Below are 25,282 nucleotides of genomic sequence, written 5' to 3' on the forward strand. Positions count from 1 at the left end.
ACGGCATGGAGAGAGAGGGGTGGTCTGTTGTCTCTGTGAGCAAGTATGTGTGCATGGGGGAGAAACAGAAGGTAAATGTGTGTGTGTGTGTTTGTGTGTGGGGGGGGTTGGAGGGTGGTTTCAGTTTAAGTTTCAAAGCCCTGCTTGTTCGCCTATATTTCACACCACAGTGACATCTTAAAGACCAGACAGGCCTGGTTGCTCTGCCCCTCTTTTTTCACATTCGGGGGGAAAAGACAGAAGCTGGGGAGACTGTAGGAGGGGGGGATTGAAATATATGTAAATAGCCCCCAAAGGGGATCCGAATTTTATGGGTTTCGAAATTTAGTTCAACCAACCTGAATAATCAAATGTGGGAACAAAAAAAGTACCCCCACCCAACTTACTACCACTAACATCTCATACTCCCCCATGACCCACACATACACTCTCTCACAGCCTCATTTATCCAGCTATCAACAGCTCGCGCTCATATAGTGTAATGGTACCTGAGAACAGGCTCCACACGAGCGAGAGACGAGAGGAAGATGAGGAAGGATTTTGAGGAAGGTGGAAGCTGACTTCATACCTGATCAGGCAGCACAGCCAGCTCCTGATTACAACACCATTTTCCCAGCGGGCCTTCTGCCTCATCCAGCACCTCTGAATATGGAGCAGACGGGCAGCCAATCACCAGCGCCTCTCTCTCACCTAATGACAGAATTAAGGCTTGTTTGGATCGATTTTCTCTGACTTTACGGGCTTTCTGGAGAAAACCACACAATGAGAAAACTCTGTATTATTGCGTGGGAGGTCTAGCATGTAACAGAGCTAAAAAAGTTCTGTTTGACAGATCATAGGATTACACTGAGCTAGTGGTATGGGAACATTTCGAAGAGAAGTGTTTGCAGTCTGACCTTAAAATGGTGTTTTTCAGTATTACTAAATATAGGTAGAAGTGATATGCCCATTGCTATAACTGTACCTGTCAGTCTATTTGCATTTATTTATAATATACAAAAATGAGCCACCTGTTTGTGATCAAAACTATGTTTTAATTCAAAAAGGAAATCGGGGAATCAAAAGTGACAGTAAAGACAGAACGTTTCAAACAAAAATGCGGTTCTTTTGAATGTTTTATTCTTCAAAAGACTCTTGACGAAACAGTTTCCACAAAAGTATTCAGCAGCACAACAGGTTTCAGTATTGAAAATAATAGCACATATTTGAAGATGATTTCTAAAAAATATTGTGACACTGAAGACTGAATAGAATTTCACAATATTATTGTTTCTGTCTTATATGAGACTTCTTTTAAAAACATTTTTAAAAAAATCCTACTCAACTCATAAACATACACAACTATACAATGCCATTCAATATTATTTGGTAGTGTATTTTTGAAAATCATTTCATATAATTAAATATAATTGTATTTGTGACAACAATGAAAAATACTTCTAAAGCATTTATTAATCTTAATTAATGCTCATTTCAGCATTTACCCCCGGTTTCACAAACAAGGCTCAAGGCCTTGAGTTGTTTCAACTAAAAGAAACTGACTGATCTTAAAACATGTCAGCCTTTGTTTTGTCTTAAGATGCACACCAGTAATGTGTATAAAAAATACTTGAATGTCCTAATTAAACTATGGCCTAATCCTGGTTTAGGCTTAGTCCTGTCTATAAAACCAGGCCTTAGTGATATATTAGGACCGTACTGTAAGTGTTACTGTCTTTCTTTTTTATATCTTGTGCATGTGTGGTTTGCAATTTATATTTTGAAAATGTTACCATTTATTTTTGTGCTTTATCAATAACGACTATTACAAAATAATACTTACAAACCAAATAGCTTTAATCATCGTTTCAGGTGGAGGGAAGTATATTTATGATCTTAATAATAAAATACAGTTCTTTGATACAGAAAAGAACATTTGTATGGCTGTTTTCAGCTTAGAGTCACAGAAAATCAGGCTCTCCTCCCCTGAGTGTTCATTGATTCTCCTGCCTTACAATGCAGTGCTTTCTATTAAAAGGCTCTACACAAAGGGTTATGACACTCGGGAAGCCTTTGAGGGTCTAGAGCACAAATCCCTTGAGCTCTGTCAAACTGCATTAAATCCTCAATATGCTTCTCGTGGAGTACTAAAGGATTATTAAGAAAGTCTTTCTAGTAATTATTAAGAGCAATATTACATGAGCAGCAGCAAAACTGTACCTGTTGTGCGAGCGTTTCTCAACTGGTGGCTCGGGACTCAAAGAAATCGCTCACCATTCTTAAAAAAAAAGGAAATGATAATCATAGACAGCAAAACAAACACTTATCAACTTTTTTAAAATGGTTAGAAAACCCTTGCCATATCTATTGTTGTCGATCTCAAGGTTCTGTCCAATCAAACTGTATTTTGGCAGATGCTGACAAATTAGGCATGTCTTCATCCTCAAAAACCACGGACGAAACAATGCGAGGTAAAATAAAATATGACATAAAAAGTTAATTGTGCACATCATCTTTTGTTGAAATGAGAGAACAGGAATTGTGCTTTTATTATAAGCCGTATTCCTGGCCATGCAACTGCCTGTTGCTATAAACCAGAGAAAGTGAGACAGAAAGAGAGAGACAGGCAGACACCGACACAGCTGTGCTCATTGAAGGTTGTGCTAAAACTCACCCGTGCACACGCACACACACACACACAACTTTAAGCAAAGTCTTTCTTTAATTCCCTTCCTCTCACACACATCATCATGCATTGAAAACTTCACTGCGTCAGGGTAAAAGAAGGGGCTGGCTATTGGGCCTCACACAAATCCTCAAGCCACCTTAAATCCCCATCTTTGACCCACCTGTCAGTCACTGAGGTGGCTGCTACTGAGCTTCTGTGGGCTGCGCAGCTCTCACACACAGGCCTCTTTTACATCTCAACGGACTCAAGCTAAATACTAACGACTCCCAATCAAGAAACGTCTAAACACCCATCACCATCAGCCCGTCGCATATTAGCGTGTAAGATTTTGGAAACCCGAGAGGCACTTGCTAAACATTTCACTTATTATTTAATTAAATATTTAGTATTATGTATTTACAATAACAGTTTTACATTTTATTTTTGAAGGAAACCCTTAAAATAGTCCAAATGAAAAATAACAACACAAACACACACCTCGGGTTGTAATAAAATGTAGTTATTTTAATACATAATCTAAATTATAATTAAAAAGACTAATTACTAAAATATTAAAACGATAAAAGAAAATATCATAATACAACCTTCTGATTTCGGTTCAGTTTCTGGTTCATTAAATTAGTTTTTATATTTTAATTTGCAAGGGAAACATAAAAGAGCTTTTAAAATATAATAGCATAGTAACAGTATTTGAGGAAAATTGCCTATTTTTTTTTTTTTACCTTATTTCGCAGGAAAAACATACAGTAAATAAATAATAAAACTAATAACAACCAAATACCCGCTGGTTTCTTGACTATTAGCATTTTTGTTCTTATTGGTTCACTTCAGGTATTTGCATGTAGTAAAAATTCATTCTGGTGTATTTCAATACCGTGTTACAGTTAAAACTGCTGTATCATTAGCTACTACAGGTATACGCCAGAGGGGAAACCACCACATGTCAGACGTATTCTAAGCAAAGACAACTAAACATCAAATTTTATTCAGCGTTCACATGCAAAGACAGTCTCCAGAATAATTAGTACATGACAACAAGCCTACACATACATACCAGCTCTATGTAATTTGCAGCGAACACACCTGTCGAGACATGAATAACAAGATGCTCAGGTAAGATTGCCCCATAACACACCACACCACCGAAGGACCTTAAACCTTTTCGTCACTGTCGCTCTGACACGTCCTCAGCCATTTTAACGGTGCAAACAGGTGCCTAAGTCAAGTGAAGAGAGAAAAGCGCCAAACTTATACGACTTAAGCAAAATGCTTTTTTATGACTCATTCGGTCACTAAATCACTCCTTTCCCTTTTTTCCCTCCCATCGCCCTGGCTATTAAATCACCATCTTGACCCGTTGACCCAAGGCCCGGGCTGTAAAAAGGCCCCCCGCGGGTCACAGGCCTGATTGGAGCATTTGAATATGAAATGCGCTCGGCTGGGCATGGAAACAGCTCGGCGCTGAGAGAGCCACGCTGACCCCCAGGAGAGAGGCCCACCGATCAACGGTTCTGGGGACAGGGAGTTCTCACTCCCTCTCCCGTTCGCTCTCGCTCTTTTTCAAACTCTCTAAGTATGGATTTACATGGCCCGTGAGGAGGGAGAAAAGGAGAGAGGGATGAAGGGAGGGAGAAAGAGAAGGAGAGCATTTGAATAAGAGAAGAGGCAATTCCTGTTAGCATGACAAAGGGGGCTGCCATCATTCCTGATTGGTGTCACAGTGCGCCTCTATAGCCGGCCAGGCCCCCTGCGTGGCTTGATGTGTGGAGCTCAGGCATGTTTATGCATCCGAGGTGTGATATTTGCCGGGGGTTTGGAGAGAGGGATGCGAATGAACTTTTTCGGGTTCGACTCGTGGGACAAAGTGCGCGGTTCAGAGCTTTACGTCTCATTTGACCTATATAGCGCATTTTCAAGGCACTGCTGAAAAGGATATCACCTTAACCCGCAGTTAAAAGCCAAGATTGGTTTCCCACGAAACAGGGCGTTATAATGAGCTTTAAAACCACGGTAATACTATTTTGACAAGCGAGGCCTGTAGGCGCAGTCAACATCGGCGTACACAGCGCTCAATGAGATGAAAAGCGCTCAATGAAGAAAAAAAAGCTGGGCTTTGTTTATTTTACGTTATCTTCGGCTACCGCTCATTAGCTGGTGTTCCTTCTCGCCCTCGCAAGTCGCACCGGCTACTGATCTTTCTGCAAACTCACTCACATGCTAATAGACGTTGGAGTGCTGCTGTGAGTGACAGGCTGGAGTGGACAAAATAATAAGGCTGTTGATGCGTGCGAGTGTCTTTAAAGCATTTCAAAATATCATGTTATGCAATTGTGATTGAAACTCTAAAGGCTAAACATAGGGGAGAACCAAAGAGGATAGCACTTAAAAGCAGGACACAATGCTGGTTGACTGGCTATGACATTAAATATCAAAACAAACACTAAGCAGCTGTCTTTGTTCAATTCTATTGTTTTGCTGCCTAAATGCAATTCCTTATGCTATATAGTGCCACAAGTAAATTGAAGGAAAAATGCACTCAGTATAAAGGTTCTGTCATTGTTAATCCTCGTTTCCAAATGGCTGATCGAAACATGCACACCCACTGAAACTGAAATATAAGAAACTGGAGTGGGACACTTACAGGAGAAGAAGCATAGAAGACAGCAAGCGTTATTTGTACACCCCTCCAGACATGCCCTAATATGAGCTTTGGGTGCACAAATGCACATCTTTTAAAGAACTGGCTGACCGACAATGGCAACTAATCAATAAACAAGTGAGGCACTTCTGCGCAGGGTCTTATTTCCATGCGCGTGGAGCACTACAAGATGTTCACCTGAGTGAAGACATTCACCATAACACAGAGGAGGGATTGGTGAGTTGGACTAATGTACGTACTTTCCAAGCATCCTCAAAAGCCCTGACATCACAGACATGACAAGTAGTCATCACACAGGCATAAGACTATTGTTCATCTGTCAATCTCTGTTTCTTCTCGATGACCCAACCTACACTAATCAATATCTGTGGCCTAGATGAGAGGCCTAATCTCCCCAGTTTCACATCCCTGCCCCCAACCCCTTAACCTCTGTACTGCACGGACTATCTCTACTTTCCCAGCTGCTTTCACTGTCAGTGCACATGGAGGTTGTGTATCCCTTATCAACATTTTCTCTTTCTAGTATTCACCAAAGTTTGTGGTCTCTATAAAAAAGTTTCTACGAAGAAAAATCCCTGATGGGATATTAGTGTTTCTTTAAACTGAGAGCAAATAAGTTCAGTTTTCAGCTTCTCAGATTTAGGTTTTTTTTTTTCCTGAGGGAAAGACCCTGATAATCTCATGTCTCCTTTAGAGTTTTAAAAGACAACTTATAGTGTCATACTGTAGTCAGCTAAACCTGGCTACGGTATGACTAGATTTCAATATTTACTCAGCAAATTCCATACCGATCAAAATGATCTAAACTATGCCATCCATGGTAACTTTACTGTACAACAACATTTTATTTCCCTGAAGGAGTTCAAGGAAAAATGCCACTCTCACGGTAACTTGTAAGTGCTTTATATGTTGGTGAAACAGTGGCTAACTGATTTGAATACATACAATCCGCTTACATGTTACTATACCTTCATCATTACTTTTTTGTAAAAATATCACATTTCAATATGAATCGCATCATAAAAATGAATATGAAATTGCCAGCTTGTAAAATAGTTTTCTCGTGAGATCAGGTTAAATTAAAAAAAATCTCATAAGCGTTGAACCTTTTTCACTTGGTTGATATGTCACTTATATGGTGCCATCTGCCCTAGTGTCACTCATACTCCACCCAATTCCATCTTGGACAGGCACCCTAAAACCAGTTTCCATCCTGCGTCAGAGAAACTCACTGCACCTGCTCCACCCAAGAGAGCAAGTGTAGACGTTAAGGGCAGGGTAGTTCCACATTCAGGAAAATTTCCACACTCTCATTTTAGGATCCACGGCTCTACGAGGGGTATCACTGAAATATCATGATGACTAATTCCCCTTCAGGCCACCACTTCTAACAGTGATTGACAAGTGAAGCTCCAGGGAATTATTCAATGAATAAACTATCCCAAATACTACAAACACGCAGCGTTTAAAGGCCATGACTTGTTGCACCAAAGAAAGGTTAAAGTTGTATTATAACTGGAAGTTAGCTGTGGGAATTTATGGAACATAGAAATGGGATTTCTGGATAGTAGGCAAAATCAAAAATATCCTTCATATCCTAAACCTCTACAAAACAATGACATATTTTAACATAAATAAAAGTGAAGAAAGGTGGTCCACAGATTGAAACAAAACTGAAACATTACTTTATAGATTTAGACTAAAGAAATTGCAACACAATATAACCTCTTCCCTCTCTCTATATATATTTCATTAGCTAAAGTCTTTCCATGAAATAGTCAGGCCCCTTGGGTCATTCATTAGAATTATTTACTCTATGCTGACATCAATGCAAGTCACTTGCACCTGGACTGCAAGGCCAAGCCTGAATTGGAGCGGCAGCCGCCCTTTAAACCTCCCACTCTACATTCTTTGTGGTTGTGTAATGCCATGGAGATTCAACCATGGCTATAATTACCAACAAACATCAGAATCATCGGAGAGGAGAAACAAGTTGGCACATTCACTGGACTAGATTTGTGATTATCTTTAAATGTCAAATAATACTGGTGCTTGTTCATACCTAAGATGTATTTGAATCTGAAATATACATATAAGAAGCGAGACTCATATTCCAAATGAGTTTCTTCCCTTAAAATGACTGGCATTCTAGAACCTTTAACATCTATGGAAACTTTCCTTTCCACAAAAGTAAAAAAGTGTTCTTTTAAGATCAGTTCAGTGAAAGTTTCTTTTTGGAACCCAAAATGACATCATTGTCCAAAAAAAAAGCGTTGGGGGGAAATAATGAAGCATAGTGATACAGAGACTGGTGTAAACTAAACAGAAATGTGAAACAGAAGCGAACAACATTAACGCATATTTAACACACGAACATAAAACGCAGAGAGGAACCAAAATCGCGACACGTGCTGCAAGAAGAGGAAGAGGTTAGATTTACGTGTACAAGAACAGCAAACATACAATAGTAAAACAAGACAATGGCCAAAGGCAGGAGAGGTGAGCCTGTCTCTTAGATAAAGTGCAGGAGAATGGACAGCTCTCTGAGGTGGGATGAGACCGTGAGGGTCAGCTCAAAGCCCTGACCCCGTAAGGATTGGATGCCATTTTCCCACGGCGGGAGCTGATCTAATAGGGGCTCGTCAACGACATCTGCCCTAGTTCAGGGAGATTAACTCACCCCCACACCTCGACTCCTGTCCGTCCCCACAGCCCACATGAGTCTCACTCCAGTGGACAGGCCCAACAGCAATGCCTTGAGCCAGCCTGCTAATCAATACTAGGATATTCTGTTTTTAGTACACAACACCACAGCAAGTCCAGTCTGGCACCATTGAAATACCACAGAGCCTGTTCACTTTTTTTTTTCAAACACACCCATTTTTTCAACTGACGTACCATAATCTGTGTACAGTATGTTTGTGAACGGGAATACTGAAAAAAACACCTAGCGATTTGGAATGAGGAGCTCGCAATGAGAGTCGCTGAGCAGGTTCAGTGAAAGAAATTGATACGGGACTAGTGCCACGTTTTCATTCTTAGATCGGCACATGTATTCAAATGTCAGGAATATCCATAACCATCGGAAGAATAGGGGAAGGTGGACAGTATGCATACATATTTAAATATTAACAAAAATGCAGAGTGCAGAAAGAAAAGGAGAAAGTTTTCTGTCAGTCTGTTTTTGCACACTACTGTTTTTGCAGTAGTGTGCAATTATGTTGGTTTGGAAAAAGGGTTAAACAAACAGCTCCAGTGAGGTCATAAGCAGATGGAAGTGGGGATATGCCTGCACTTGCTGAGTGGGCACAGTGCTCCACATGACTGAGCGAGAAAGTGAGAAAGAGAGAGAGAGAGAGGGGCCCACTCTGTGCTAGAAGGGACCTAATGTATTCTGCTATCAGGACAGCTTCACTCCAATGGGTTTAGATACTTTTCCGTTTTAACTGGCAATCGGATGTATTAATAATGTCACTGCGAATGTCGAAAAAATAAAAACACATCTGGCACCCAGCAAACCATTCATATCAGATATGCGTAACAAATTCACCGCATCTGTCATAGTTGCTTTAATTTAATTTAATTTTGTTTTCCTTTTAAAATTAGGAAGCACTTGATAGGCCGTCTCCAACGCACTACTACTTTCAGGGAGGTCCGTTTAATCTGTTGGCATCCATAGAGTTGCACAGGGCTAATCCAAGCACAGCAATGAGGCATGGATCAAACCTGTCAGTGAATGTGGGAAAGACAGCAGCCAGCGCATGCACTCAACGGCTCAGGGGAATAAATGCCCCGGGATGCTGGGCAACTCATCCCATGCTGTAAAACCGTTAGGGGGTTCTAATATTGTAAAAAAAAATATGACAATGCCATTCAAAAAGGTCGTTTCATACTGATGTGTGCAAAAATTACCAGAGTTATTAAAAGTATCCCTTAAATAAAAAATTCTTGGTTGAGAATTTAAGTAAATATCTAAATGGTTGAGATTAAGATAAGCATGGTTTGTGATCATTTTGAAAACACATACAAGTGTAACGCGACACGTTGTGACACTTTTACGGTTCATCTTTTAGGTGATTGAAATCAGTGAGTTGATTTGGTTTCGGAAAATGTGGATGATAATTACTGAACGTGGATGAACAAGTGATATTTTGTAATAAAGTTAAATCAAGAGATTTAAATAAAAAAACTTTTTCAGTTAGAAAATCCAGAGGCTCTAAAAAAGTAAAAGGATAGTTAAATTAAAAATATGTTTTTCAGCCCGTTGTAATAGCTAAACTTTAGATAACTAACATTAAGAACTTTTAGCAGTTATTTACAAAATTAGCTATGATTTTATAAATCTATATGTTGTTCCTCAAAAACATAGGCCTACATCTATATTTTAATTTTTCAAAGAACCATATCCAGCCCAAATTTATCTTTATTAGAAGTGGAGGTTTTTTGTTTGTTTGTTTTTTGGAACCAAAGATGTTGTAAAGACATTGAATATTCTTTATTTTTACGAACATATGTTACAAAACATATAGGCTATTGTACATATTATATATAGAGAACTCAGTAGTGGAAATGACACCCTAAATTACATGAGGCAGTCGGTAACAGCCTTGTATGTGCCTCCTTTGCTTGGCTAACTACAACAAGAAAGGTACGGTAAAAAAGGTCGCTTGACATACAGACAAAAATACAATATTGCGTGATATTCAAATCACTGAATAATGTACAGCAAATATTTAACCTCTGTCTGACCCCCCCAAAAAATCTGCCACAGCTTAGCAGCTCATAAAATCAAATAGCAACCAAATAATTCCTGCATTAATCACTTATTATGAACGTAATTGTTAGAATTTAGCAACTGTTTCATCTTCAGGTTTTGACAAACTCAAAGGATTAAAGATATTTATAGTTAACCGTAATTACACAAAACAGTTCTGAGGAACTGTGTGTACCTGGACGACTCAACAAGTAAAAAATGAAGGAGAAAATTAGACAGTTTGTATAAATTACAGTTTATGTGATTAAAAAAATATTTTTGGAATTTATGCATTTAGGATTTATACTGTTTTTTTTTAGTGTTGCATATTCTTGCAAGTGAGAGTTGTCTCATCAACAGTAAGCAAATCTAATGAAAACAATTTCATTTTTCTGAATCATTTTAGAAGTAAGCTATATATACACCAGTTGATATTTCAGGGGAAATGGCGCACGGTTTTTAGGCGCGATGCTTTAGTTTCAGTGGTCCGATATTTAGAATGATTTTTGATTCATTTACAGACCGATTGTATTTTTTAGGCATCTGACAGGCACAGATATATTTGCTGTTTAATGGTGTTTAATAACAATCCACGGGTGCTGACACCTGCCTGGTATCGAGCGTGTCTGAATTCGCTTATTTACTCTTCATTTAACCGATCGCATCAAATTACCACATTCGGCTTAAAGCGAGTTTAAGTCATTCCGGTAGAAATATGATTCAAGTCGCCGAATAAAAAAAATAAATAATAAATCATGTCTAGCCATGGAGCTTTTTTGTAAAACAAATTTATTCATTTAGGAATAGGATGGTCTTGAGTAGAAACGTCAGTTTAAATAAAACTCTCCGTCCCACATAATGGGTTAACCTGATACTGCCATAACATCACAGAAAGGAAGATTCACGAAACAAAAGTGGAACATTTCAACAAGACGTACAATGGTTCACAAGCTTTTTTTTTTTAAAAAAAAAAACAACTCACTATAAATAAAACAAACTTTGCGCTTGCGACCAGCACAGTCTTTCATTTCAATAAAACCTAGTTCATAAATGAACGACAAAAAAAAGACTACACGGATTTGGACAAAACCGACATTCTAAAAAATAAGTGTAAACATTTATGAGTGAACATACTCTCCCTCCGTTTCTCTTTCTTTTTAGTTTTTTGAAATACAGCCTCTTCACGAAGCCACGTGCCTTTTTCATAGAGACAAACTCTGACGGCAAATAAGTCAGAAGTCCAATATTCTTCTACAGACGTTGATTGCTTTACAGCTTGTGATAAAAAGCTCCTCTGCAATACAATTAATTCTGAAGTCCCCGATATGTCGTCATAAAATGCTTTAAAACGGACAACTCATTGAGATTAAAAATAGTTTCTTTTTTTAAAAACGAAATTGAACTTCGATTCTTTTCTTTTTTTTTTGCAAATCAAAACGTTCAAGTATCCGAAGTACTTAGTCTTTTTTGTTTTTTAAGGAGTCTTTCAAATGTGGGTTAGGGGTAGCGTTCCGTTCACGCCAGTCCCTGCGCTTTGATAGTGCGGGTGAACGCTGTGTAACCGACTGCTCTGTAGGCTGGAGTGGTCGGCGCTGTCTCCTCCGGGGGGCAGGTACATGCTTATCATATCCCTCAGGTCTCCCAAACAAGCACGCTGGGAATGAGAGGTTATGGCCGGAGGAGGAGAGCTGGGTTCCGTCTTGCACACCGAAGCCATGGAGCCCAAGCCCATTGCACTGGAAGTTTGCTGCGTGTATGCTGGTGACATGCTGCTGTACGTGGACGCGGCGTTCATGTAGGTCTGGGCCGTGGACATCATGGGGTACTGAAGCCCGGCCATGTCGTACCGGTGCATCTGCTGGATCTGGGGGCTGTTCATGCTGGGATGCTGAGGGTAGGCCAGCTGGTCCTGCATGAGGGAATAGGCGCTGTTCGTCCAGCCGTTCATGTGCGTGTAGTCCATCCGCTGGCCCACTGACACGGCGTTGTTGACAGCGTTGGCACCGGGTGCCAAGAGTCCTCCGGGCAAGGAGTACTTGTCTTTCTTCAGCAGGGTCTTGGTCTTCCTGCGGGGACGGTATTTGTAATCCGGATGCTCCTTCATGTGCATGGCTCGCAAGCGCTTGGCCTCGTCGATGAAGGGTCTCTTCTCGGCGTCAGTCAAAAGTTTCCAGTCAGCACCGAGGCGCTTGCTGATCTCGGAGTTGTGCATTTTGGGATTCTCTTGTGCCATCTTCCTCCTCTGGCCGCGGGACCACACCATGAAAGCGTTCATAGGCCGCTTGACCCGGTCCTGGTCGCTGGAGCTGTTGTTTTTGCCGCCCGCCGCCGAGCCCGTGTTGGACTGCGGAAGGGGGCTTTTAATCTCGGTTTCCATCATGTTATACATTCAAACGACTTGGAAGCGGTGCCGCGCACTCGAACGAAAAACGCTGAAGTTTAAAGAGCCTCACCAAATAGAGCGGCCGGTAGTCAGTCAAAAGTTCACAGAGATAATACTCTGGTCAGCTGAGAAGCACCGAACTCTTTTAAAAGTCTCCACACCGGTCCCGCGTGTCTTGCTCTGCTCTGCCACGGAACTCTGCAAAGTTGTGCGCCAAGCTCTGCTGTTAATAGAGGCTCGGCCATGTGATTTAGATTGACAGCATAACAATGAGCTCAGCGCCGACCAATCAGAGAGCGCCCCACACTCCTCCGTCCGAGTGGCGCGCTGCCTGCGCGCAGTGTTTCGGGATGCCCTTTAAGTGGGATAAAATACATCAGGGGCATCTTAGCACTTTTGACAAAAGTAATCACTTCGCAAATATTGTTCTAAAGCGGTCGTTATTTACCGAGATCGTCGGCGTTGCGATTCTTTTGCGGTACAGATTGCGTTAAATAAATAGTACGTTCCGCCGCGAAATGCAGAAAACGCAGAGCGATACAACCGAAGAAAAGTATTTTTTTATTTATTGCATTAAACAAAGGCGAGAGTCTGGTTAGGTCTCATTGGAAGCAACTGTAAACTTTGTCTCCTGCAATGGCAAGACAACGGCATGAACAATCGCCAATCAAACAAATAATAAATAAATAGACTTATTCAAATAAAAGTTAGATTTTTGGGAAGCTTTTTAAGAGACAGGACAAATTTGTATCCACTAATGCAAAAGCTTTGCTACATCAAATGGTGGGCAGCCTTTTTGCCTTATCATTGATATGGGATTTAGGCCTATTATTATTATTATTATTATTATTATTATTATTATTACTACTATTTTAAAATAAGATAATCTCTCACATAATTAGATTGTGGGAATTAAAGCTCTTAAAACGGACGCTGATTAAAAGTACAATTTTATCAAGCAGCAGATTATTTAGCCTACATACAAATTGGCATAACTTTCATTTAGCAGCATAGCTTAATACGCTGTACCATCATTACATTACAACTGTTTAAAGACAAGCATTCAGCAAAAATAGTTTAAAAAAAAATCTCTTCTAATTTTTGTCAAGTGTCCTCGACCTAGTAAATAGAAAATTAATACAGTAACGCCCCCCTGTGGACCAATTCCATATTGTTCTGAAGCAATAAGAAAAAAAAGCTCTGATGAAGTGACTATAGCTACAAACATCTAAAAAAAAAAAATATTTTTTAGAGCAGCCACGCCAGTGTGGAGTGTATGTTAATTGTTTAATCTTTACGCCACCAGTTACTGTCAATTGCAATCATTCCGCGTCTTATTATGCGATTTACAAATGACTCGTAAGACGGGTTTCTTCAGGGAGAGGTTTTCTGTCTCCCGGGGAGATCTTACACCTTCCAATGGCTCGGTATTAGCACATCGTCCATAGAGAACGTCGTCGTTTAACACGTTTAACGCCACCGAGGCTGAACGTTACCCTACTGAATATTCACGGCGGGCTTTTTAACGCCGCACACTAACGACTCGGCCATTCGGACGAGTTTCTGCGTGTGTGAGCGATTTGTAGGACGTGTGCACCAACACGTTCCCGTTATTTACTTTCCGAACTACTCTTAACAAGTGCGAGTGCGTGTTGTTATTCAGGCCCGAGGTTTACAATTGTAACGCACGGCGTAAATTATTCATCATAAAATTACATTATAACATTAAAGAAAAAAATACTGCTCAATTTAATTATCGAACTGCATGGGCTATTCTACGATTTTATAGCACAGGCTACTACAGTTAAATAAAACGCTAATAGTGCCTTTTACTACGCTATGTGATTTGTAGGCTGGAAATAACCAAGTTTTCACCGGCAAATGAGAGACGGTACTACTTTTCAAGCAACCGTCTCAAAAAAAAAAAAAAATTAAACATCATTAGTCACTATACATTAATATGAATAGCCGTGCAGCAGCCGTTATGACAAAAGTCCTAATTAGAGTCTTACAGGTGATTTATCCGAGTGGTTTCAGGAACATATCCTCTTGTAATCTGCTTATGGAAATGTGGGAGACAGCGGGAAAAGGAAAACTCCCAGTTACCCGGAGCTCGGTAATGAGGGCTTCTGTTCTCCAAATTTCCCAATTAACGTGAGCTGAGGCCGAGGACCACCAGGAAAGCCTCCCAGCGTTCAACATCGTTGAGCTCCGAGCCACAAGGCTTCCGAAAACCACTCACGTGTGTGACGGCCGAGCAGTGAATCGTCTGTTAGTAGCCTAGGTAATAAGCACCGTTCAAATGACCCGTGTAGCTTAAAACTGCGCAGCAGGTAAATACAATAAAAGGAGGCCATCGCGTGTTAATTATCACTCAGAAATAAAAAGGTAGCCTAAATGCATGCGCATAAAACTGTTTATCCGTGCCATTGATAAATATCAGCTCTGCGCTGACTTGCATCACACGTCTGAGCTGTGAAATTCAACATAGCTGGGCTATACGATTTCTATTAGCCGAACGCTTTAACAACTTGTTCTGTCGCGGCGAACTATTGAGAGACCGACAATATCCTAACAATAAATCACCCCGGGACTTCTACTCTTTATCAACGTGTAAAGTGTGTGTGTGTTTTTTCCCCGAGTCCGTGGATTCACTTGTTAATTAGCTCAACCTAAACAATTAAAGTGGAAGTAAATTATAGAAAGGCGCACGCGGAGTCACGAAAAGGACACCGTTTTTCGACTAAGGGTGGGTTATAGCCTGATCGGGCGCTGTACAAAGTTTAGATAAATCAACTGGACGACCTCGGACGCGACACACCCACTTTAAGATATGATGGCACGAGCCAGATTGTGCGGGAAAACTACAAAAATGTAAAATGACATTTATTCCTGTAAAGAGGCATTGATGTATATAACGATACTGTGTTAACTTGATTAAAAAAAAAGTAAAAACAAGATAAAAATTGGCCTAAAGCATATATAAAAACCATATAAATAGCCTAATACATTTTGGAAAAAGTTGATAATATTCTGAATAATAATTTTGACTAACACACACACACACACACACACACACACATATATATACATATATATATATATATATATATATATATATATATATATATATATATATATATATATATATATATATACATATATATATATATATATATATATATATATATATATATATATATATATATATATATATATATATATATATATATATATATATATAAACAATACAATAAACACTATATCTAAAACGAAACTAAAATAATAATAATAACAAACAATATTAATTTAATCATCACCTCCCATTTAGAGATCAAATAGGGTATAGGCTATATGTCGCCGAACCATTAACCATTGCCCCGGAGTTCATTTAAATGTCACATGAATTAATAACTTTTTTGTTTCAACTCACTGGCCACGAATAAGGCCAAAGTTAGCATGGTTAACAGAATGATTTTTCAATTGCAGGCACAATAAAGACCGTCTCATTGGGATTTGCATGATTTTTGAACCGAATATGCAAATGAAGATGCAATTTCAGCACGGTCTGTTATTCCTATTGTGTTTCGCTGAATGGTTGCGTCCCCTCTGGTTCTGACACGGGTAAAATAATATTCACTGGTCAATTAAAGAAAAGAGGCTTGAGTTTGACCTTCTTTCAGATGTCTCAGCGAACTACTGGAATGATATCCTGTTTAGTTTTTTTTTTACTTGAAGCATATGAGTTCGGTCTTTAAAATTACAGCGGTGCGATAAAAACATTTATGCTAATAAATAAATAAATAAATAAAAAGACAATGCTATTATATTTTACTTCAATTTATTTGAGTCACTAATGCGTAAAAATACGTGCTACTTGTCGATGTCAAATAACACATTTTTGCTTTTATGTCTAACGGATTTATTTACTTTAAAAAAGCCCGTTAATGGCCGCGTTTCAATTTTGCAATCGAAATAAACTAAAAATAATAAATATTTCATTACAAACCGGCTTTAAATACAGAAATATTACAAGGCATTTCCCATTCTTGGTTGGCGCTTAAGCACTTTTGCTCAATCCCCTGCAGAGGACAACATATAACGATTAAAATACAACGGGACTCAAAGCCACTAACGCTCGAAAATATTATCTCTTGTAAATTATTCTAATCCGAGATCCTGTTTGTCAGAAGAAGAAAACAATGATCTCGCAGTTTATATTTCCCACTGAGTATAAACATGGGATTCTGTTTTCCTGTTTTAATTTAATTTCTCAGCGAATTTAAGACTGATTTTTTTTATATACAGTAAATGGAAAAAATAGAGCTGAAATCAGATGTAAAATGATTTAGTTTGAACCGGTTTTCTCACTGAAGATTCCATTTCTTTGATTTCCTCAACTCAAATTCCATTACCTGCAGGAGAATGTCCTACAGGTAATTCATTCACTGCTGAAGACCAGAGCATGTGTCTTCTACTGAGGTCCGGTCTGTTGTTTAACTGTTTGTCATGTTATCAGTCCGAGAAAAGATAAGCACTTTTACCTGAAAAAGAAGAAATTGCATATCCATCACTCTATAGATATAAAAGGATATTTAAATACTATAATGCAAATTACATTGCCATGCCATTTTTTGGTGATTTTATTGCCCTGTTTGTCACTAAACTAATATTATAAAACTAAAAACACTAAACTAAAACTACCTATTCACACCTAATTGCGGTATGAGCTTTCAAACGAATGCCTTTATTTACTAGAAGCAAGGCACGCGACACATACAGATGTGCAGTGTGCATTTATGCCACTTGTATATATTTACAAGGAGCACGATCATTTTCCCAGTAAGCGCACGGTACATAAGAAAAGTATGTTGCAACAGAAGAATAAAGGCAGATTTGTGAAGCTCTTTAGCCCAGTCAGTGATGAATAGGATTTCTGATCTAATGCAGCATGAAGCTAATGTGCACACATCATCTGCAGGGACATTAAGGCATGCAGCACATGGTCTGAATACACAGTCCCTATTTGCTCCCCAATGACAACATTTTTCTACAATATCTTTAAGTTTCAGGAGGAAAATTTTAAGCGAAACATTAATAAAACCACATTTAGCACATGATGCGTTAAATGGAAATAGTTTTAACTACATTTATTCTAACCCAGTGAAAGCTAATTTCAATTAAACCGCTGATTTAATTTAGCAGAAAATTACTATAAATATAGTTTTGATTAAATCACTGAGCAAATTCTAACAGCACAAGCAATTGTCTTTGAGTTGGGAGGTGTTATTAGCTTTGGCTAAATGAGTCTGTGAAGGAATTTCTCAATGTGTTGAAGCAGTATCTCCGTCTCCCGCACATCAGCAGTGTGATAATGTTTATAATGTCTATAGGATGAGTGTCTGTCAGACCAACGACATGCCTATGGAGTTGATTTTTACTCTTTTCAAAACACAAGACGAGAATAAATACAATTAAAGTCAAATATTTTTCCATATAACTATCATACCGTGAGCGAAAAACACAGAAAGCATTTTGTTAACTCTATGTTGTCTTGTGTCAGTCAGACTTACAGAAATGGATCAGATTTGCCATCACTGAAATGCCATCATTGGCTAATTACAGACCTCATTATTTCCCATGTATCTTTTGAATCATTTCCATGTACTACAGTTTCTCCAAAACAATGGAAACTTTCTCTTTTTTTGTTTAGCAGAGAATGCTGAGTTGTCTGATTTTGCTTTGCACCAAATGTGGCAAGCAGATGGCTTTTGTTTTAGACATAATTAAGATCCCACTAATCTGGTGCCTTTTTAAAAATGAAACAGTCGCTTCGTCAGACCTTCATTAGTTAAGATAATATTGTGAAAATGCGCAATTAATTTGCAGGGTATATCTTTAATTAATTAAATACGCCCAATTTTGTAATATGATTAATGCCGCAAAGTTGTTATCTCCAAATTATTCCAAAATTAATACGCGACGATAATACTTTCTGCATTATTAGCGAGAACCGAGGTTTTTGGCTGTGGCGAAATCCTGAAGAACTAATTACGTCGGGTAATTTATTAAATCTGGAGGAAAGAAACAAACAAGTATAAATTGATATATTAATCATGGGCTTCATTACGTTAATCTGCGAGTGATTTGAGGTGAAAGTGACGAATCTCTGTTGAGCGCCGAGCACTTGATAATGGAGATACTGGCCATAAATTTACCCTACATAAAGGCCTCATTAAAAGAAGCATAATTTAATTAAGAGTTAGCCATCGCCCTCCAAATGCATTAATTACCTTGGGTATGATGAGATGAGTTTTGGGATTACTGATGATTTCATTACGGCCAGTGTTGCTGGTAACTGTGGCAGGGACCTGCTGTTGTTGACAGGATAATGGATTGGGTGCCTGGGGATGAATCTGTTCACCTTGGCAGAGAGAGACACAGAGGAGACGCAGAGGACTACACCGGACCCTCGTAAGTGGACACTACCTAGTGCGCTGTCCCTAATGTTTACAATAATTGCTACTCCTTAAAAATAACCTCATAGGTTTAGGCCACCAGCATCTTTATACTTATTAAACTCATTATTACTTAGACTTGTCAGGAAGGAAAGTCTTGATGGTTATTTCGTAATCTGAACAGTACTTAAAATGACCCACTTAATGGTCCTCGGGGAGCATATGTGCATTACTGGCGTTCTCTATTTTTATAGCGTATTCTCGTTTGCCACTAATATGGCAGTTTGCCAACCAGCACACAAACACCCTCTTTCTTCCGCTCTCTCGCTTTCTGCTGGGGTGAGAAGGGCGCAGTAGGGCTGACAGCTCAAAGCCCTGGAAACTGACATGTCAATGGCAGATACAAGCTGTTGCGGTTGCACTGGCGGGGACACTTTGCAGACGCTAACTGCTTCCTCTCTGTGACAGCCTGACAAAGACATTCGACTACCTTTCAGAGCTACGTATAGACTATGTGGCACAGACAGAGCACTGCTCCATATCTTTAGGTACTTGTTCCATCTTTTTGTCAATAAGACCTTTCTTTTGGTCTAAATTTGTTATGTGTATTTTAATCAAATATATATATATATATATATATATATATATATATATACATACATATGTGTTTGTGTGTGTGTGTGCAATAAGGTTCATTAAATAACAGTTAAAAGAAACAATATTTCTAGAGCATTTATTGATCTTAGTGAAAGTTAATTTTACTATTGAATTATTAAAATCAAACAAAAGTTGTGTTTGTTAACATTAGTCAATGCACTGTGAACTAACACGAATAAACAATGAATGACTTTATTAAATAGTGTAATGAATGCATTGCTCATTGTTTGCTCATGTTAGTTAATACATTAACTGATGTTAACAAATGAAACCTTACTGTAAAGTGTTACCATGTATATAGTTGTTATTACAGGTTATTTTTTGCCTAATTTGTTGCCATATATATATATGAAATGAACCTGTAATCTTAACAATTGTACATATAAAAAAACAACAACAACTATTTCTTTGAATTTAAATTAGAGTCTTGCAGAATATTAGAATATTGGACGCCTTTCAATCTGAACACTCGAGACTGATAATTAAATAAGGAAACGGTTTTGAATACTCTTTAGGGAGTACTATCATCCAATGTTTAATTCATGATGCAGAATGACTGTTTTAACAAATGATGACTTAACAGAATGACAGCCCATGACTTAATTGAACACTGATGAACAACAGGAAGTCACACAAACAACTTAATGTTTTTTGTGTCAAATGTAAAATCCTAAAAACAGTTCAGACTGTGTAGCCTCTGAACTGAAGTGAAATGCTAATAAAATCCACCCGCCCCCACCCCTGAACAAGCCCCCTTCCCTCCAAATGTACTCCAGCCCACAGCTGCAGTTTTCCAGAAAGACACTCACCGTTGCACAGCCGCTCTTTCTAAATCCTTCCCTCTGCGTCTTTAGGATCCTGCAGACTGTTTAGCTGGAGAGAGCCGGGTAAGACGCTCAAACCGTGCCGCTTTGAGCCGAGACGAGAGAGAGAAGGGCAGGCGAGCGGCAGTCTTCCATTCCGCAGCAGCGCCGAGCCGAGCCCTCCCTGCACTGGGAGCCATCGCATTCAGCCAAGATTGCTTCATACAAAAGTTGACAATGCCCCAGTGAAAGCCATTGTTGATATTCAACATTTTTTAAATAGCTGAGCAGAATGGACAACATGGCAGACCACAAAACTTGGTAGGGAAACTGACCTGGAGCTCCTGAAAAACACCAAACCATATTAAAGAGAAGCAAATCTGAAATAAAACAAAACTAAGTGTTGCTTATAAAGCTTAGACAACATCCCAGTGCTCACGGTTACAGCAGGGCTTGTTAAAAAGATCAAATCTAGGTATTACATGGGTAGCTGATAAATACAAATTGGACTGTGTCCTATGGTGTGGCATAGCAAAAATGTAAGAAAAAAAAACTTCACATAGAAATAACATGATAAAAATATGTAATTTGTCTTCAGTTACAAACAGCATGAGAAAGGTTAAAGTTTTTTTACATTATTGCTGTCATACCATAAGACAAATTGATACATCAACATAACAATAATTGAAATAAAATGTTTAAAACATAACTCAATAATCAAAGAAATAATTGCAGCCCTTATAATATAATATAATATAATACTTCTTTTAGCAAGACAAACAGTGAACAGGCCAAATTGCCATATAAATGATGATCTATCTGCGCTCATCCATTTCAGCCTTTAATTGTTGTTCTGATTGTCTTGCTGGCTCCTGACAGTAAGTGGTGTTTTATTTCCATCTTTGTCAAAATGACAGGCACAGATTAATAAAGACGTTTAACACAGCTCTCGACACCCATCTGTCAATATGCAATCTGGGGCAAATGAAGGCTTACATAAACATGGAGTGAATTATTATAAGCTAATTTGATTATATAATTAGATATGTGTGTGTTGTATTAATGTCCGCGATTCAGCTTCCCGAAGGAATAATGACTATTTCATGAAGAAAAGGTGAGAATCACGTTGCTCTGACCAGCCCGTAGCCCCATCTAAAGGCCATCATCACATTCACACCCCACCGACCACAGACGGCTGTTATCCACATCATTACCATACACGCCACAGGGGGTAGTTTTGTTTCACTAAAATTACATTGTTACACCATATCAAAACACGGAGTTTACCTGCTGCCACTTATTACGCATTTGTTTTCCACTAATTATGCTATAATCAAAGGAACTTCATTTGGACTGCTGTGAGGTGTGCTCTGCATCTGGTCTGTGTGACTTCCCAGGGTTTAAAGTATGGGATTAGTCACCCGGAAAACTGTCCATCTGAGCGGAAGGAGGCCACTGGAATTGCATAATTATATTGATCAGGGACAAATTACAGCCTTGACAGCAGAGGCCGGCCTGCTCTGATCTTACAGGTGTGTAGGGGAAGAGAGAGCGAGCTGCAGGGAGAAAGAGAGATCTTCCTGGAAATCTACGTCAGTGGAACTCATCTCAAACCATTACCTGCCATCAAAGTGCTAATTTTACTCTGCACATTACACCCAATCCTCCTCGTCCAACCCCCTCCACGCTGGGCTGGATGGGGAAGCCTGGTGGGAAAACGACATTCAATCTGCCGGCCGCCCCATTCAGGCCAAATTGTCAAATGATGGCTCTCCACCTCTAAAGTTTCAGGAAGTGAAAGGTGGCACCGGCCCTGGGCACTGAAACCAGTTAAAGGAGGAACAGGAAAAGAGAATAAAATCCCCAGCATGGTCTACACATGTAATATCAGATATCATAAATTAATAAATCATAAATTGAATATCTTTGGATTTATAGTGCCATATTTTGTGCATGTCTTTATTTTGCTAAACTTGCCTAAACATGCTTTAAAAGATCCATTATCTGATATTTTATGACACTTACAGACCTTGACACAATCATAAGGCTCTGCAAAGACAGATGTCACTATTTCCTTCATCATGACATTTTTGCTATTGTGTGTTTTTCTCTGTATGACTTGGAGGCAAAATTTTGTGGACAAAATTTTCAATACTTTGTGCTTCTGTTTATATATATATATATATATATATATATATATATATATATATATATATATATATATATATATATATATATAGCCGTTTATATATATAATTAGCCATTTATTAGTGCTATTTAGGCCTTATTCTACATTACTTTATTTTACATCCGTAATCCTACCCAATACCTAAACCTAACAACTACCTTACTAACTATTAAAAACCAGCAAAATAAGAATTTATTCATGGAAAAGTCGTAATTTATAGTTAACAAGTGATACCTATTCTAAAGTGTTTCCATAATGTGGTTTTATTAATTTCCTCATTTAGATAGAGGCAGCTGTGACACACTGACATACAGATTTCAATTTATAAAACAAATATTAAAATTAATAGCATATATGAATTGCATTTTAATTATATTTCCAAATAAATTCATAGACTTGATTTTAAGTCACTGACCTAATTGCATTTACTGCAGTGCAAATATTGCTTATTTTTACACCATGACAATAAATCTAGGCATTATCCATAACTGTCATAACTTTAGGTCAATGAAACAAAGGGCAACCGTATTCCTCAACGGACCATGTGCAGCCGCATGAATCCGCTGGAACACAGCACAGTGGAGAAATGTGCGTACAAACACAAGCACACATGTGCGAAACAAAAGCGAACTCTTCATGGCCAAGGCATACAGCGAATATGCAGAAATATTGTACTCAACGTAACCCCCCCTTCCCTCCCCACACCCGGAAAGAGGGGTGCTCTCTGTGCTAATTAAGTGCTAATGGTTGTGGCCCTGCAGAGAATACTAATTAGGATTTCTATTCTTCTTTTGGGTGAGCATGTACTTCAACACGGCCTAATGAGGGGAGGCAGGTATGTGTGTGCTGTGTGCTGGGTTAATGGGGGGTCCACTCTCAGGTCTCAGGGCTGTGGGCTGAAGAGGGAGGCGTTTCCTGTGCTTTGGCCTCTCTCACACAGAACCACACATACACACACACACACACACACACAATGAAAGGAAGAAACTCGATCAAGATTTCTGGTATATCTACACTCTCCAACTCATTCGGTGCTCTCTTGCCTCATCTATACAATATTTTATTTGTATATACAAATACCACCATCATATCTTAAAGGGATACTTCACCCAAAAATGAAAACTGTTATGATTTACCTTGTGTGGTCCCAAATATGTATGACTTTCTTTATTGCATGAAATATAAAGTAAGAGAGAATAAAGGGTTTTTGCCTATGTAGTCAGTGGGATAGTTAAAATGACGATAGCCCAATTTGGCTTTTTCTTTAAGTCGAACCCTAACTTTAAAGCCTGAAACACACTGTGCAATTTTCAGCTGTCACAGATGAAAGACTGGCACTGTGAAACAATCCTAGTGGTTTCTGATTGGCCGCGACTGTTTCACAATGTCAATCTTTTATTTGAGACAGATGAAAAATGTGCAGCGTGTCCCGGGCTTAAGGCCTACAGTTGATCTCAACATAACAGTAAGTGCACATGTTTAAACATTTCGCCTTACAGAAGAAGACAATAATTGCATTGATGAACGTTCAAAGTAACTGTACAAAGTTCGTGGAGTTTGCTCTTTGGAGTTCTACGCGTTCTGAAAAATACGTCTCAGAAGGCGGAAGTTAAATGAGTGCAGCAATGTATTCGAACATCTCAATACATTTTAACAAGGTACAGTTCCACACTCCGCACCTCTTGTGAGAAAGAATTAATGAATGTAAGCAATTCAATGACAACTTAACTCACTTCTCAGGGCATTCAGACTGAATAACCCGAGTTCTCAGAGAGCCGTGAAAGCTGTCACTTAAAAAGTGCTTGCCGTCGAGAAAACGATTCCTGTCAGCCAAAACTTCCTGTTTATTTACAGGCAATGACTAGATTAAAAAAAATAAATAAACACACATTGTGGCGAGCAGAGAGACAGCGGCGAATCTGATGGCAGTGTAGTGTAAGTGGGAATATGAGAGGATGTGCATGTGCGTAAACACGCAGATTGGGGGTGGTATTGGAATTACCTGAGAGAGATAATGGCAATGCATTAGATTAACTCTCCTCCCTTAAATGCGACACATTTAAGTAATCTTGTCCCCCGAAAACATGTCAATGGCTGAAAGGCTGCCTCAGCGCTATCAGGACCCTCTGGTCCCCCACACTGATGCAGCTGGCAAAACGCTACCGTCGACTGTCAAAACGCAGCGCGAGATCTAGTTATAATATAATTGAATTTTCATATCAGAGGAGACCAGAGTTCTAGCAGACAATAGGAGTGCTGAGTCCTCTCTGATATTGGCACAGACCCTTTGCCACGCGCATGAAATCAGTATGTTAATGTTCCCCGGGTTTTCTTTTTTTAAGGGCACTTGTGCCTCCGCAATGTAATACCGATGTGGTTTCAAAAAATTGCAACTATTGATAAGTAGGCAGCTAGAAACCCTTAGACCACCCCCTTCCCGCAGCCTTCCCCATCCAAGCAAGCAAGCTCCCAGACAGCGCAGCACCCCCATCCCACACCCCTTTATTAAAATTGTAATTTATTTTTCTAAATCAGAACGACAGCTTGCTTTCTTTTCTCTGCAGCAGGCGGTGAATCAAGCTGCTTTAATTACTTTCGTAACTTCGCTGACCCCAGGACTGCGCGCCTTGTGCCGAGAAAATGGGCCGGCGACAAAGCTCTCCCACAGCCGCGGCCGCCTCTGTTCATTTAAAATGCAGGAATTTATCAAACT

The 25,282-nt window shown here is 39.1% G+C and overlaps 1 protein-coding gene across 1 annotated transcript; it reads right to left on the bottom strand.

Annotated features, from left to right (window-relative positions):
• Positions 1-9,803: 9,803 nt before the first annotated feature.
• Positions 9,804-20,706, bottom strand: sox3 (SRY-box transcription factor 3). The gene is made up of 3 exons (XM_043257159.1): positions 20,388-20,706; positions 18,757-18,887; positions 9,804-12,818 (listed from the first exon to the last, which is right to left on the bottom strand). Exon 3 carries the CDS (start codon positions 12,467-12,469, stop codon positions 11,567-11,569), a length of 903 nt encoding a protein of 300 aa, XP_043113094.1. The 5' UTR covers positions 12,470-12,818; positions 18,757-18,887; positions 20,388-20,706; the 3' UTR covers positions 9,804-11,566.
• Between the last annotated feature and the right edge of the window lie 4,576 nt (positions 20,707-25,282).

This window comes from Puntigrus tetrazona, chromosome 14 (assembly GCF_018831695.1).
Source record: "Puntigrus tetrazona isolate hp1 chromosome 14, ASM1883169v1, whole genome shotgun sequence".
In the NCBI taxonomy this organism is placed as follows: domain Eukaryota; kingdom Metazoa; phylum Chordata; class Actinopteri; order Cypriniformes; family Cyprinidae; genus Puntigrus; species Puntigrus tetrazona.